At 38.8% G+C, this 15,165-nt stretch overlaps 1 protein-coding gene across 2 annotated transcripts in view; it reads right to left on the bottom strand.

Annotated features, from left to right (window-relative positions):
* Window positions 1-978: 978 nt before the first annotated feature.
* Window positions 979-15,165, bottom strand: part of LOC133413649 (WD repeat-containing protein 7) — a 110,183-nt gene continuing 95,996 nt past the window's right edge. For both annotated transcript variants that reach the window (XM_061698270.1, XM_061698271.1), the window contains 6 exons: window positions 9,867-9,984; window positions 9,559-9,708; window positions 9,254-9,336; window positions 9,064-9,163; window positions 4,595-4,699; window positions 979-3,155 (listed from right to left, as the gene is read on the bottom strand). In XM_061698270.1, the coding sequence (XP_061554254.1) occupies window positions 2,952-3,155; window positions 4,595-4,699; window positions 9,064-9,163; window positions 9,254-9,336; window positions 9,559-9,708; window positions 9,867-9,984 (760 nt within the window). In that variant the 3' untranslated portion in view covers window positions 979-2,951. The remainder of the gene's footprint in view (window positions 3,156-4,594; window positions 4,700-9,063; window positions 9,164-9,253; window positions 9,337-9,558; window positions 9,709-9,866; window positions 9,985-15,165) is intronic.

Here is a 15,165-nt window from a genome sequence, read left to right as displayed (position 1 = left end):
AACAATAGCAACTGAGGCAAGGTGATTAAAACTAAACATTAAAATCCTCATGAGTGGAGGCCATTGTATTTTACTGCACTCGACCGTTACTTATTTGAAGAGGAAGGTCAAACATGACATTTTGATTACGGAATGCAAATGTTTTTTTATTTGGGTGGGGGGGGGGGGGTCTTGACAATTGAGCTGAAGGAGAGGAAGCTGTCAAACAGAAATAAGTTGCTAAAAATGTTCATCTTTGCCAAAATAATCCAGTTGAATGTCATAAAATGATGTTGTAGTAACCATGACGATTTCTACCACATTGCATCATGCCACTTAAGCTTTTTCGGTTCACCTCCTTCACCAAAGAATGTTTTCCTTTTTTTTTTGTTGTTTTTTTTGGATGACTGATCTTCCTCACTTGTTACTTACTCTTCAGCTTTTGCCTTCGTTTTCTCACCTTCGCTCCCTTGAGAGGCTGACATAAACAGCTTTTTTCAAACCCTTGAGCACGCTGGAGAAAACCGAAGAATGAGATCTCAATGCTCTTTGAGAGATCTCAATGCTACACACACCTGTACAAATGCCATGTTTTTGTGAGCCCCAAAAAACGAGACCAAGATTCATATTTCAAGACTTTTTCCACCATAAATGTGACCTATAATCTGTACGACTCAATTGAAAAACTAAATAAATCAAATACTTTTTGGTAGGGGAGTAAAAATAATGTGGTTGCACAAGTGCGCACACCCTCTTAAAATTAGGGATGTGGCTGTGTTCAGAATTACCCAATCACATTTAAATCCACCATTTAAACTCTCTGATTAATACAGTTCAGATGTTCTAGTAAGCTTTTCTTTACAGAAATTACTATTTTGATCCTGTTTTGACATCACAAAAACCTGGCATTTGAACAAGAGTGTGTAAGACTTCTAATATCCACTGCACTGGTGAGGAGGTCTCAAGCGCAGTCTGATGAGCTACTGGATGCCCCCCCCCCCCCCCCCCCCCCCCTCTAAATTGAGAAGAAACTTGTGAAAAGCTTTAACACTTGTGTTTACAGGTGTGTAGCACTGTTAGAAGCTTTCTGACACCGCCAATGAAAACTGACAGGAGATCGAGGAAGGAACAAGGACAGTAGGGAGAGTGGAAGGGTAAATGAGCCATATTTCCAAAAAATAAATTCACACTGCTTAAATTGGATTACAATTAAAACGTAACCATCACTTGATAAATCTATCGGATATATTCCTCTTTGTGCATAAAACTGCATGAAACTAAACTGTGAGACAAATAGATCCAGACCATAATGATTTTCCCCACACCACCCAAAAAAACAAAAACAAAAAAAACATGCATGTCATTGCATGCAACACGTGTCACAGGATCATGGTGAGCATTTTACTTTCTTTTATGTGCTTCATGCACCAGATGTGGTGGGAAGGCTGCCAGTCGCCCACCGTGAGAAGCAATGCATGCGCATGGCCATACTTTCAAAAGCTGTATTACTTTCTTTCCAATGCATAACCAAACTGACTGACTTCAGTGTGTGTACCATTTTCATGTTTCCGTTGTCGGGTAGTAGTATTAAGCAGCAAATATGCCGAGTAAAGCTGCATTGGCAACTGACAAAAGACATGGTGATAAGCTATTTTAAATGTAATTATGTAGTCAGATTAGTGCATTTGTTTGTTTTAACGCAGAAACTCACTGATTAAAGTAAAAGTAAATGTAAGGCAGGCGTTCAGACAATCACATATACCACAAGAGACAAATAGGACACTGTGCAAGATATATACTCGACTAAATTACAAGGAAGCTCTACTATAAATACTGTACATGTAGCGATTTAATCTACTGAGCAGAACGGATGCCGGTGCAATGAAAATAATTAAGTGGGAACAAGGGGAAGTATGTGTCATCGGCATCATAAAACACCATCCCATTTCCTTGAAATATCTGAACATCCAGCAATATTTTCATACCATTGACATGCTGTGAACTGTTTGTGTTTGAGGGCTGGTAATGTAAAGAGTACGAAAGTCAAAATGACTTTTTTTTATTTTTAATACTGGCTAATATGCAAATGTATTAAACGGCAAATATTCCTGTAGGATGCATCTCACTCATGTTTTGACGGCTTGCAATGAAATGTCAAATAATGGTAACATGGACTCGACGTGTTATGACAATGCTTTCTCAGTTACACGACAGTGACTGTTTTCACATTAACGTGCCCTATCAAGAGCAACTAGGGTTTAGTTTACGTGACCTTTCATTTAAGAGATGACCACGCTACAATCTGACCCATTCTGCTCCATTGAAGAAGGAGCAATGATAACCAAAGCAATGGATGATGCCATGAGAGGATATGGCATCAAACCACAACTCGTATTTTAACAGCACCCACTTGCAACTGTATCTACGCACATATGTCAAGTGAAATGATTTATCCAGTTATAAAATAAGATTGCTTCCTAAAAATTCAACACAATGAACCAAACATAATTTTCTAGTATAATAAAGACTGACATTAAATAAATAGCAATGAATGCCGGGACCCGCTAATGGCTCCAATTGTGACTAAGGGGGGGGGGGAAACAAACAAATAATTAGGAATGACTAGAAGTTATAAATAATTAAAATGACATGGATGCAAATTAGAACATAAGCGTTGTGTTTCAGTAAATACATATATCAAGTGAGTTCCTTCATGAGTATCACTGTGGGAGATAAAACAATACTATATACACAATAAACCTACATTTAGAGCAGGATCTTTCTTTTTAAAATGGTTTGGTTGCTTTTATTAAGCCTTCAATCTAAGCCTGATTCTACATGATTTTGAAAGTAAAACGTCAGTGCCCAGAGTAATCGCTTCTTCACAGTAGGTCCACAATAACCATGAAGCTAGACACTGGATGTTGGTGTGACCTATACAAGAACTGGAGCTAAACTTCACAGTATCCCATTCAAACCATGAAGCGGTGCTCCTTGCCGTCATGTGCCATCAGGATGACGTTCCGGTTGGAGGTCCAGATCAGGCGGGCGAGCTTCAAGTGATTTTGGGAGCCAGGAGATGCCGGCTGGACCGGAGGCACCTGGTAGGTCTTAATGCAGCGCAGCTGAGGGGCCGAGTTCAACATCCCGATGCTGCCCAGCAGACTGGTGTTCATCTGATGTGGGCAATTTCAAAACAATTTCTGCTTTAGGTCTCCTAAATGTCAATTCTCAAATAAAAGGTTTTGCCTGCCTCTTGGAGGAGTAGCTGTTTGTCCTTATTGTAATGCCGTTAGGGTTTGTATGTACTTGCTTTTGACACGCTCTAGAGCAAGCAACTAAAAAAGAATATAGATCAAGATTAAAAATACCTTAACTTTTATTATTGTCATTTGCAAATTATTATTGAATATTGTTATTAGCAAATAATGATATAACTTTACAGCGATAAAAATAAATATTTATACCCTCATTGAGAAATAAAACTTTAAAGTCCAATTCCTATTAAAGAATTTTCTGAATTCTTATTTCGGTTGAACACTCATGCATTTTATAAACAGTGCCATGAAAAATTATTGGTCCCCTTTCTCAAATTCTTTTATTTTTGCATAGTTTTCCTACTTAAATGGTAAATCATCAAACAAATGTAAATATCAGACAGTCATAACCCAGGTGAACTTCAAAACTTCACAACTTACAAAAGTCATTTCTAAAGCTTTAGGGTTCGAGTGAACCATAGGGAGAGCCATTATCCTCACATTGAGAAAACCAATGAACAGTGGCGAACCTTCCCAGAAGTGGCCGGCCTACAAAAGATTTTCCCCAGAGAATAGTAATGACTCATCCAGGAGTCCAAAAAGGAACTCAAGACAACTTCTAAAGAACTGCAGGCCTCCCTTGCCTCAGGTAAGGTCAGTGTTCATGACAACAATAAGGAAGAGACTGGGCAAAAATGGCATCCATGGCAGAGTTTCAAGGCAAAAACCACTGCTGACCAAAAACAAAGACATTTGCGAGAGTATTATATGGACTGACGAGATGAAAGTTGAGCTTTTTGGAACATGTGTGTCCCGTTACATTTAGCGTTCATGCTCAAAAACCCATTTTTGGTGAATTCAAACAATTCTGCAAGGAAAAGTGGGCTAAAATATCGCCACAGACATGAAAGACTCATTGCCAGTTATAGAAAACAGTTGATAGCAGTTGTTGCTGCTGCGGATGGCCCACCAGTTATTAATTAATCATTGCTTTTTCACACTGGGCCAGGTAACTTCAAATAGTTTTTTTTCCCCCCTTAATAAATGAAATCATTTTAAAACAGTATTTGAAGTTCACTTGGGTTATATTATGGTCTGACATTTACATTTGTTTGATGACCTTCAACAAAGTGAGGAAACAATGGAAAAATATAATTCATAAATAATAATAGAAAATAAAAATGTTCACGGCACAGTATAATGGTGCACATTATTATTATTATTTTTTTTTTAGACTTTCACTGTTGCGGATTTATTTTTGCAACACTTCAGCATTAAATGATTTTGTTACTTTTTATTGCGTGTGCACCTAGACAAATCTCTTCATGCCCATGTAAAAGAAAACAATTTGTACATACCTGCCAGAAGGAGATGTGACTGTCAGCGTTGGAGTATGTTGCCAGGTAACGCCCATCAGGGGCAAATGACACCGCTGTGATTGGGCCCTTATGACCATGGATATTCTAGAAACAAACAGAGATGAAGTCACAGTTAAGAATGGAAGATGTAACACTTGTGTAATGTGTGCTACTAAGTAGTAATTTCAAATAATTAAACCAGGTAATAGTGGTGGACTTTTTATTGGAGTACCCTTAATGTACCCCTATTCCATCACGTTGTGAAAGGTAAAATATTATATCAGGAAGAGACTGAGTTGAGAATAGGACATTGTATAGTCAAAGTGTTGTTTTACAAGATTTCTCTCACTCGCTAACATGTAACACAATTTACAAACAATTTCTTTGTGTTTTGGACATTGTCACGCCATCTTAACTTCACACTTCAATAAATTCGATTTTGCGATAATAAAGATGGGCCAAAGAACAAATGTCGGTCCTTGCTCAAATTCCATTGAGACAAAGCAGAAAATCTCAGGTATTTTTCTTGACAGTAAATGTTTGGATTGAGCAAGATAATTCCACCAGGTGAGTGGCAGCTTCTGGTCCAACAGATGCTACCATTCGCCACCAGAACTCACGGGACGAAATAAAGCAACGCTGCACTGTGTGTAACCAAATAAAGTGTCCCACCATATGAAGGGTGTGTAACGTAATAAAAGGTACTCGCAGAAATCGCCATCCCGACCTTGCCTGTGACTGGGATTAGAAACGCTCACCACGAGATGAGATTAAGGTACGTCGCCTTGGGCGCCGACGACCTTGAAATTATAGCCCATCTGTGACAATTAAAGAAGAAAAATATAATACCACAATAAAATGAAAATCTTATATTTTTACTTTGTTCTCTCCCTCATATTGGATCCCAGTTGTGTTGGCTGAATTATTAGATTTTTTTTTCTCCAGCCTTCCAAGCCAATGTTTGTCTTGCCAAACAATCAATTTTTCAATCTTTTCATGTTTCAGTCTTTGGCTTCCATTGCCTGCTCCTAGGCAACATCGCAATCCCTATTTCTCATGGCTTCATCCCTTCAACGCTTCTACATTATCATTTACGTTATGTCAAAGCAGCTGAATGCACATAAAAGTCTTGAATTAAGTTGATCTCAACTCAAGTTGATTTTTCTCATGTTTGTAAAGTTATTTTCTCACAACAGTTCTACATTTTGTGGTGTGGGGGTGGGTTAATAGGCTCTGATAAGAACACTATGTTATCTTCAACCCTGATGAAATATTAAAAACAAAATGGATTTGGCTAACATTAAGGCCTTTACGCACTGCATTTAGCAGAGCGCAGTTCACCGATGACAAACCTATTCATTGTGTTTGTGTATGTATATGGGCCTTATCCATCGCAGTGCCAAGCCTCACATTGAAAAATGTTCAATTCGGGAGTGGGATCGCTGTGATATCAGACGGCGCATTAAATAGGAGAGTTGTGGGCGGAGTGATTTTAGAGTTATAATAGCATTAAATTTGGGCAAACTTGTACAGTCAACGGCATGGAGAAAAGGGATGAAGTGATAACAAATGCAGTGACAAAAAATTTGGAGACAAGAAATGACAAAGTCTACTTCCCATCCAAACCAGTGGGAAAAGGCCAAGTATATTACAAGACACACACGGAATTTGTCTCTGGTAGTTAGAGCCACTGAAGTATGACCAAAAAAAAAAAAAAACAGCCACCATAACAAAATATACATTTAGGAGATAAAAACACGAATGTGGATAGTCATTGAGCAATGAAAGTGTGCCACTAGTGTGGTGATGCTGACATAATAGCAGTTGTGCAAATTATGCAGTCCTCAAGGAATTTAGAGCAATTTAAAGTGACTAATAGTGCAATGATCTGGTACAGTGACAATTGTGCAAATGGTGCAGAGCGTTCTCAAACACACAGTGGCCAGCAGTAATCAAAAACATTATGCAAATAGTGCAGCGTGATAAAACAGGGCGTGTATGACTAATTCCCGTTCCCAATTACACACTTCAATTAGAATGTACCAAGTACTTGTATTGACAGGTAAAGCCTGAGTGTGAGTTAACAATAAAAACATTTTACCAAATGATTTGGAATGGGTTTCTTCTCATTTGTGAATTTAAAATTGGATGAGGGGCTCAGTATCGAACATGAAAAATAACTGTTCATTGGGTGTATTACAATAAGTGTGTACAGAAATAAATCAGCCCATTAACAGAGTATAGTGAAACCCAAAACATTTGCAGCGCTTCGTACTTCAATACACATTACGTTTGTGTGTGTGTGTGCGTGTCCAACCGTAGGTGCTAGTCACTGCATGGCCATCTGCCACCAGTTTGATAAGCTTCTGTAACCAGGCGTTTGTCAGATACATTACTCTGCATTTGTGCATATTTGTGTCCAGCTGTTTCTTTGACTGATTCTTCTCAGTCTACTTCCTGTTCTCGCTATCTGCATATATATATATATATATATATATATATATATATATATATATATATATATATCAATAAAACAACAATGATGTGAGGTGTTTCAACATTATTGCCAAGTATTGACGTTCACACACTGATAGCACTCAAATTAAGTGTATAATTAGGAAAATTCATGGTTAACGAAACATTGACACATCAAACATAATTTCGGTTGAAGAGCTCCTATACTGTGGTGCATAACCATTACAGAAAACATGATTTTGACCAATGCTGTTAATTTAGGGCAGCTGTTTCATAAACATTACAATAGGTGGTGGTCTAATACATCTCTTAATATCTGTTCATGTGCAGTTTTCCTTTATTGTGGAGGTCTGGGGGGTCAGAAAACCAGTCAGTATCTGGTGTGACCATCATTTGGCTCACGCAGTGCAACACATCTCCTTCGCATAGAGCTGATCAGGTTGTTGATTGCGGCCTGTAGAATGTTGGTCTCTTCAACGGCTGTGCAAAGTTGCTGGATATTTGGATATTGGCAGGAACTGGAACACGCTGTTGTGTACACCTATCCAGAGCATCCCCAACATGCTCAACGAGCTGCATTGTATCTGCATTTTATCTGATCGACTTGATCGGTATCAGCCGATAATTAGCATTTTATGCTCATCGGCTGATCGGCTTTAATGTCATAAATTCGCCGATCCCATCAATGAGGTCATTGGTCGGCTCCGCAAAAGACATTTACTCTGCGTCGCCATCGTGTACAGTATATTTGAATCCAAAAGGTAGTTTATTTTTAACCTTGTCGCGTTGTCTTTTGACGTAGTACTGCAAATACCTGACCGGCAATCAAGTTATTTAAAAAAATAACATGTTGGCGGTGTGGGACAGACAACACGTCTGAGACTGAACAAGTCATTAAAGAAGACACATTGCTCCATCTTGTGATCGGATCGGCTGTTCGTTTATCGTTCTTTTAAACTCGCTGATCGGTCCCAAAAATCCTGATTGTGTAAAGCCAACTGCTTACAAAAAAGAACACAAGTTTCACACAAGTTCATTTCACACTTGACAAGAAAAATGATTATCCCTGACATTTTTTTTTTAGATATTCTGTGGACTAGCAAGTCAAAATAAAATTTTTTGGAAGGTGTGCGTCCTGTTACATCTGCCATAAAAATAACACAGAATGTGATAAAAAGAACAATATGCCAACAGTCAAACATAGTGGTGGCAGTGTGGTGGTAAGTGGCTGCCTGCAACTTCAGGACTTGGACCACGTGCTGTGAAAAACCTGGAGGCGAACCTCTGGCCATCAGTTTGTACCCTCAGGCTGAAGCGCTTTTGTGTAATATAGCAGCACAACAACCCGAAGCATACCAGAAAGTCCACCTACTATGGAATGGCTCCCCCAAAAATAAATAAATAAATAAAATAAAAATTTAAAAAACATTGGCGTGGGAAAGTCAAAGCTTGACCTTAAATCCAAGCTGTGGATTGACCTTAAATGGGCAGTTCATGCTCAGAAACCTTCCAAAATGACTGAGTTAAACCAATTCTGCAAAGAAGAGTGGGCCAAATTTCATTCACAGTGCTGCGAAAGGCTCATCTGATATCGCAAATGACTCATTTCAATTATTGCGGCCAACGGTGGCACAGTGTGGTACTTTTCCACATAGGCGAAAAAAGTTTGGCTTTTTCCATTAATAAATACAATCAAGTGATCAAAACAGTGCTCGCAGTCATCTCTGTATGAAAAATATATTTAAAAAAAAAAAAAAAAAACAACCAGTGGAAAAAGTGAACATATAATAGATGATGATTTATGAAAACAGTCAGCAAAAGACCAAAGCCAACATCCACTAATTTCAAATTTGTAATGAGGTAATAGATGTGGAAACAGCTTGATTAAATTGATGGACGAATTGATGGATATTTCGAAGAGGCGTAAGCTTGATTGGGTCTTGGATGTTTATTTTCATGGTATAATTGTGTGGGGGACAGGTCTCTTAACGTACCTGGCATTTTCCAGTGCGAACGTCGTAGAGGGCCACTGAACCTTGACGAGCTCCGACAGCAATGCGGTTACTGCGGTCGCAGTAACCCACCATGTAGAACCTGAAGATGTTGCCAATAATCGAACATTAACACCCTGAAAGTGACACTGAAACAAATGCGTAGGCTTAGTTCACTCCCAACCCAACTTACTTGCAAATAGCAGGAAAACACTCTTGTAGCCCTTTCTTCTTTACCAGAGAACCTTCAATACAGTACATGATTATATCCATCACCTGAGGATGAGAGGATAATGTGAGGTGGTGAGGAGGAGGTGCTATAAGCTCTGTGCCTTTACATAATGGACATGAAAATTAAATAACCCATGATAGGCACAGCAACCTTGAAAAAAATAAATAAATAATCTAAAAAAAAAAAAAAATTAAAAAATTAAAAAACTCTTGTCATCTTGTGATAAATATCACTGTTCACAAATGAAAACGGCTTAATATGATTACCTCAACAAGCAAGTCGACAACATCTCCAGGCATCTTCTCGATCAGGATGTCAATCACTCTCAATATTTCAGTCTTGGCTCGAGCCAGAGTGGTGGTGTGAACGTTCTGCTGTGACTGAGAGTTAGCCTGGGCTGCATTGTATCGGTGGACCTGCAAAAATAAAAAATAATAATATATTTATTCTAACAAAACTAATAATGGCATTGCAAAAAGAGAAGCCATTTCTAGGCTAACAGTTAGTACTAGATAATTCCAATACATATATTTTATAAACATTTCTTCAGGCATTTTGGTTTCATTTGGTTCACCTCTCTTGCAATGGTAGTGATGAAGGCAGGCGGCCGGGCAGTTGCAATAAGAGAGAGGGCGTGTCGGGCTGAGCGAGCCGAATCTGCTGGTGGGTTGAGCGGCAAACCCATGGTAATACTACAGATGGAAAGAGAGAAACAGTTTTGATTGCAATATTAATACCGTGACAGTTTTGTTGAGATTGTGAAGATGAAAAGCAAAAAATTTAAATTCTGATCTTTTGGGAATTCAACAGGATTTTGTACAAAACAATTACTTGTAATCAGCAGAAAACTGACATGGGCTTTTTCTTAATGAAGGATTCTGATTAAAATTAATGGATGGATGGATTATATATTGTACATAATTATAGCAGCATGTCCATATCGTTGGCGTCGGGCAGAACCCTTACATCTCCAAACCATAATTTTTCAGGAAACCAAAAAAAAAAAAAAAAAAAAAAAAAAAAAAAAAAAAAACCAGCATGTTTCTTGAGCCAATAACATTGCATCATCTAAGCTATTTAACACACTTCAGATTGGTCAATAATTTGTAAAAATAACAGATTTACATGGTGATTGACCAATAGTATCAATTTGTGAAAAAATATTAAATAGAACAATTTTGGACATAGGGGGTTTCTGCCTGAAAGTGAATCTATACTTGTATATTGATTGATAATTGTGGACTGTTTTTATGAGCTGGTTTATTTCATAGTGGATGCTGCTACAGCAGGACTGTACAGTTGAGTGAAGGAGACTTACAAATATATGAAGTGAAGCGATTAGTGGGTAGCTTCTAATGTCAAGGCTGAGTCAATGGAAGCCATTCACCAGACAATGGCATAATAGACTCCCACAATGCAACGGGAATTAGACACACAAAACACGCACACACTAACAGCTGGCCACTCACATCTCCAAGTATACAGTGGGTAGTATTCAGACACCCTTAAATTTTTCACTCTTTGATATATTGCAGCCATTTGCTAAAATCATTTAATTTCTTTTTTCCCCCTCAATGTACACACAGCACCCCGTATTGACAGAAAACAATTGAATTGTTGAAATGTTTGCATATTTATTAAAAAAAGAAAAACTAAATATCATACAGCCAAAAGTATTCAGACCCTTTGCTGTGCCACTCATATTTAACTCGGGTGCTGTCCATTTCTTCTGCTCATCCTTGAGATGGTCCTACACCTTCATTGGAGTCCAGCTGTGTTTGATTATACTGATCTGACTTGATTTGGAAAGCCACACCCCTGTCTATGTAAGACCTTACAGCTCACAGGGCATGTCAGAGCAAATGAGAATCATGAGGTCAAAGGAACTGCCTGAAGAGCTCAGAGACAGAATTGTGGCAAGGCAGAGATCTGGCCAAAGTTACCAAAAAAATTCTGCTACACTTAAGGTTCCTAAGAGCACAGCGGCCTCCATAATCCTTATATGGAAGACATTTGGGACAACCGGAAGCCTTCCTAGAGCTGGCTGTCCGGCCAAACTGAGCAATCGCGGGAGAAGAGCCTTGGTGAGAGAGGGAAAGAAGAACCCAAAGATCACTGTGGCTGAGCTCCATAGATGCAGTCAGGAGATGGGAGAAAGTTCTAGAAAGTCAACCATCACTGCAGCCCTTCACCAGTCAGGGCTTTATGGCAGAGTGGCCCGACGGAAGCATCTTCTCAGTGGAAGACACATGAAAGCCCACATGGAGTTTGCTAAAAAAAACAGTTGGACTCCAAGATGGTGAGAAATAAGATTCTTTGGTCTGATGAGACCAAGATCGAACTTTTTGGCCTTAATTCTAAGCGGTATGTGTGGAGAAAACCAGGCACTGCTCATCACCTGCCCAATACAGTCCCAATAGTGAAGCATGGTGATGGCAGCATCATGCTATGGGTGTGTTTTTCAGCTGCAGGGACAGGACGACTGGTTGCAATTGAAGAAAAGATGAATGCGGCCAAGTACAGGGATATTCTGGACGAAAACCTTCTCCAGAGTGCTCAGGACCTCAGACTGGGCCGAAGGTTCACCTTCCAACAAGACAATGACCCTAAGCACACAGCTAAAATAACGAAGTAGTGGCTTCAGAACAACTCCACGACTCTTCTTGAATGGCCCAGCCAGATCCCTGACTTAAACCCAATTGAGCATCTCTGGAGAGAACTGAAAATGGCTGCCCACCAATGTTCACCATCCAACCTGACAGAACAAGAGAGGATCTACAAGGAGGAATGGCAGAGGATCCCCAAATCCAGGTGTGAAGAACTTCTTGCATCATTCCCAGAAAGACTCAGGGCTGTATTAGCTCAAAAGTATGCTTCTACTAAATAGTGAGCAAAGGGTCTGAATACTTATGGCTGTGTTATATTTCAGTTTTTCTTTTTTAATAAAACTGCACAAATTTCAACAATTCCGTTTTACCGTGGGGTGCTCTGTGTACATTAATGAGGAAAAAATTAACTTAAATAATCTTAGCAAATGAATGCAATATAACAAAAAGTGAAAAATTTAAGGGGGTCTGAATACTTTCCATAGCCACTGTATATGTCTGGCAGAAAAAAAGGTGAGGGATTGCGAACAAGGCCATCTTGTTAAATTAGTTCGGGAGGAAAGAGAGAGAAAGCTCGATTCATCTCCTCTGATTACGGATCGTAATATATTAGCAATAAATCAGCAATGCTGAAATGTTTAATTTCATTTATAGTGTTGGCTGTAATTGGAAACAGTCACAATGTTGATATAAGGCAGCAGTGCAAGGAGCTAATTGTAATGAAAACCAATGAGGTTAATGACCAACATTAAGTACATGTAATGAAATAATCAGAATTGTCATTACCATTGGTGATCACGTGATCTCACACACACGCGCGCGCGCGCGCGCACACACACACACACACACACACACACCGATGTCATCACTCACGGTACACTCCAACACTGAAGGAAGAATAAAATATGTATTTTTACAGTTTGTCTTGATTATCCATCCAACTGTCAACAATTTCAGACTTATTTAGAGCAGATGTACTTACATATTTATCATACATTCAACTAATGTCTTGGAACATCACAACAAAATTAATACAAGTCCAACCCTTGACAAACTCAATCGGAGTAAAGTGAAAGGCGACATACACAATAACTGTACACACTAAGTACCGCTACACAGCGGCATTTAACATCACCATTTTTCTCAAATATATTTCCGAAGGCGCTATTAACATGAAAATTTCACCAGATGTAGGAAACACCCCAAGTAATCCATACATACAAAGAAAGTAGAACAAATAAGCTCAGAAATTAAGTTACGTGGAATAATGAAAAAGTATTGAACACGCCAACTGATATTTATTAAAGAGGACCACCAATTTAACAAATAATTTGTAACCAAACAAAGATGTAAACATGTTAAATCTGGATGTAGTTTGTGATAACTTTTATCCACTTGATTATAACTGAGCGTCGTAACGCTGTTGCCGCTTCACCACCTGTCATGACGTGGAAGGTTCCTGAATCCTGAATCTCCTTACAGCCATCGATCACTGGTGACATACAGCTGAGGTCAGGAGACTTGACACGAAAAGCATGATTGAGATACAAAAAGATGAAGAAGAGCAGGACGACAGGCGAAAAACATCTTCCACATCATCCACCTCCGCGTGATCAGTTTCAGATCAAAAGAGTATGAGACAAAAGTTCAGAATTCCAACTTTTATTTAATGGTATTTACATCCAGATGCGTTAAACAACTCAGGACAGAGCACCCTTTTTTAAGCCACCCAATTTTCAAGTGAGCAAAAGTATTGGAACAGACATTATTAAATTAACTTTAAGTGAATAACAATATTTGGTGGCATAACCTTTACTTGCAATAACTGCATCAATCCTGCGACTTTACTGCAGCCTCTTTCAGTTCTTGATTGTTTCTGGGGTTTCTATGTTTAGTCTCCTCTTTAGGAGGTAAAATGGATGCTCTATTGGGTTAAGGTCCGGTGATTGACTTGGCTGGCAAAGACCTTCCACTTTTTCCCCCTGATGAAGTGTTGTGTTGGCATTGTGTTTTGGGTAACTGTCTTGTTGCATGATGAAGCTTCTCACGATTAGTTTGGATGCATTTTCTCTGCAAATTGCCAGTTGTTTTTTTTTGTGGACTTCAGAATTCATTCTGCTGGTACCATCATGAGTTACACCATCAATAAAGACTAGTTTCTGTCATCAACTACTGTTGATACACTTGGGCGAACCTTTTCAATGTCTGTTGCTCACTACACCAGTAGTTTCTCTCTTTTTCAGGACATTCCAAATTGTTGTATTGGCTATGCCCAATGTTTGTGGAACAGGTCTGATCGATTTCCCCTCTGCTCTCAGCTTTGTTTTGCTTTCCTCCCATACAGCTCTCTAGTCTTCATGTTTGCTAAACTAGCAAATGCTGTTTTCACAGGTGAAACCCAAAGCCAAAAACAAGCTCTATCTAATGTTTAAGCAATCAATCTAAATGGCAACACCTGAGCAACCTGAAACACCCATCATTTACATGTTCCAATACTCTTGCTCATTTGAAAAGTGGGTGGTTTCAAACAAAAGGTGCTTTGTTCTGAGTTATTTAACACATCTAGATGTAAAAACCATGTAATAAAAGCTGGAACTGATTTTGAACTTTTGTTTTATGTTCAGGTTTTGATCTGAAACACAAATGTCTTCAGAATAGAACAAAAAGAAAGGAATGGACCTTGCCATTCTAATACTTTTGGAGGGGACTGTATATTCACCCGCGTGGGGTTCGGAGAGGGGGAGACTGAGACAGTTGGACTCGGCACAGCCTACGTCATATCGAAACGACGGACTTTGTTGTAATGTTGAATTCACGGATTATAGCTTTAAAGTGTGCTTTTAATTTTAATCTATGACACACAATTTTTTAAATGTTAAATGGCTAACTATGATTACTATTTATAAAGACTTGGATTCCGTGAATTGTTTCCCCCACCAACCTGGCACGGAGTGATGACTGGCAAGGTTGCAAAGCTTGATGTATTTTTGTGTCACATGAACTCAAAAACGATTAACAGAAACGTATGCTAGCACAATTTCAAAAGCACATTTAAAACACTTTTTATGCTAAAGAGTAAATTCCAAATGTGAGCGTGTCTTATTTCCATGTGCTGAGGTGAGAGGCTTTCGTTTCAAGTTGGTGTGTCTGGAAGTGTTCCAAAAATATTACCAAAATGGCATAGCCTTTTTCTAAAAGGTCTTTTTAAAGAAATTAACGCGGTAGGTAAAGCGTCAGTCTGTAGACTGGTGGCCTGGTATTGACAAT

The sequence above is a fragment of the Phycodurus eques genome, chromosome 15 (genome assembly GCF_024500275.1).
Source record: "Phycodurus eques isolate BA_2022a chromosome 15, UOR_Pequ_1.1, whole genome shotgun sequence".
Lineage (NCBI taxonomy): Eukaryota > Metazoa > Chordata > Actinopteri > Syngnathiformes > Syngnathidae > Phycodurus > Phycodurus eques.
The sequence above is the reverse complement of the archived record's forward strand: the minus strand, read 5'-3'. Positions and strand labels throughout refer to the sequence as shown.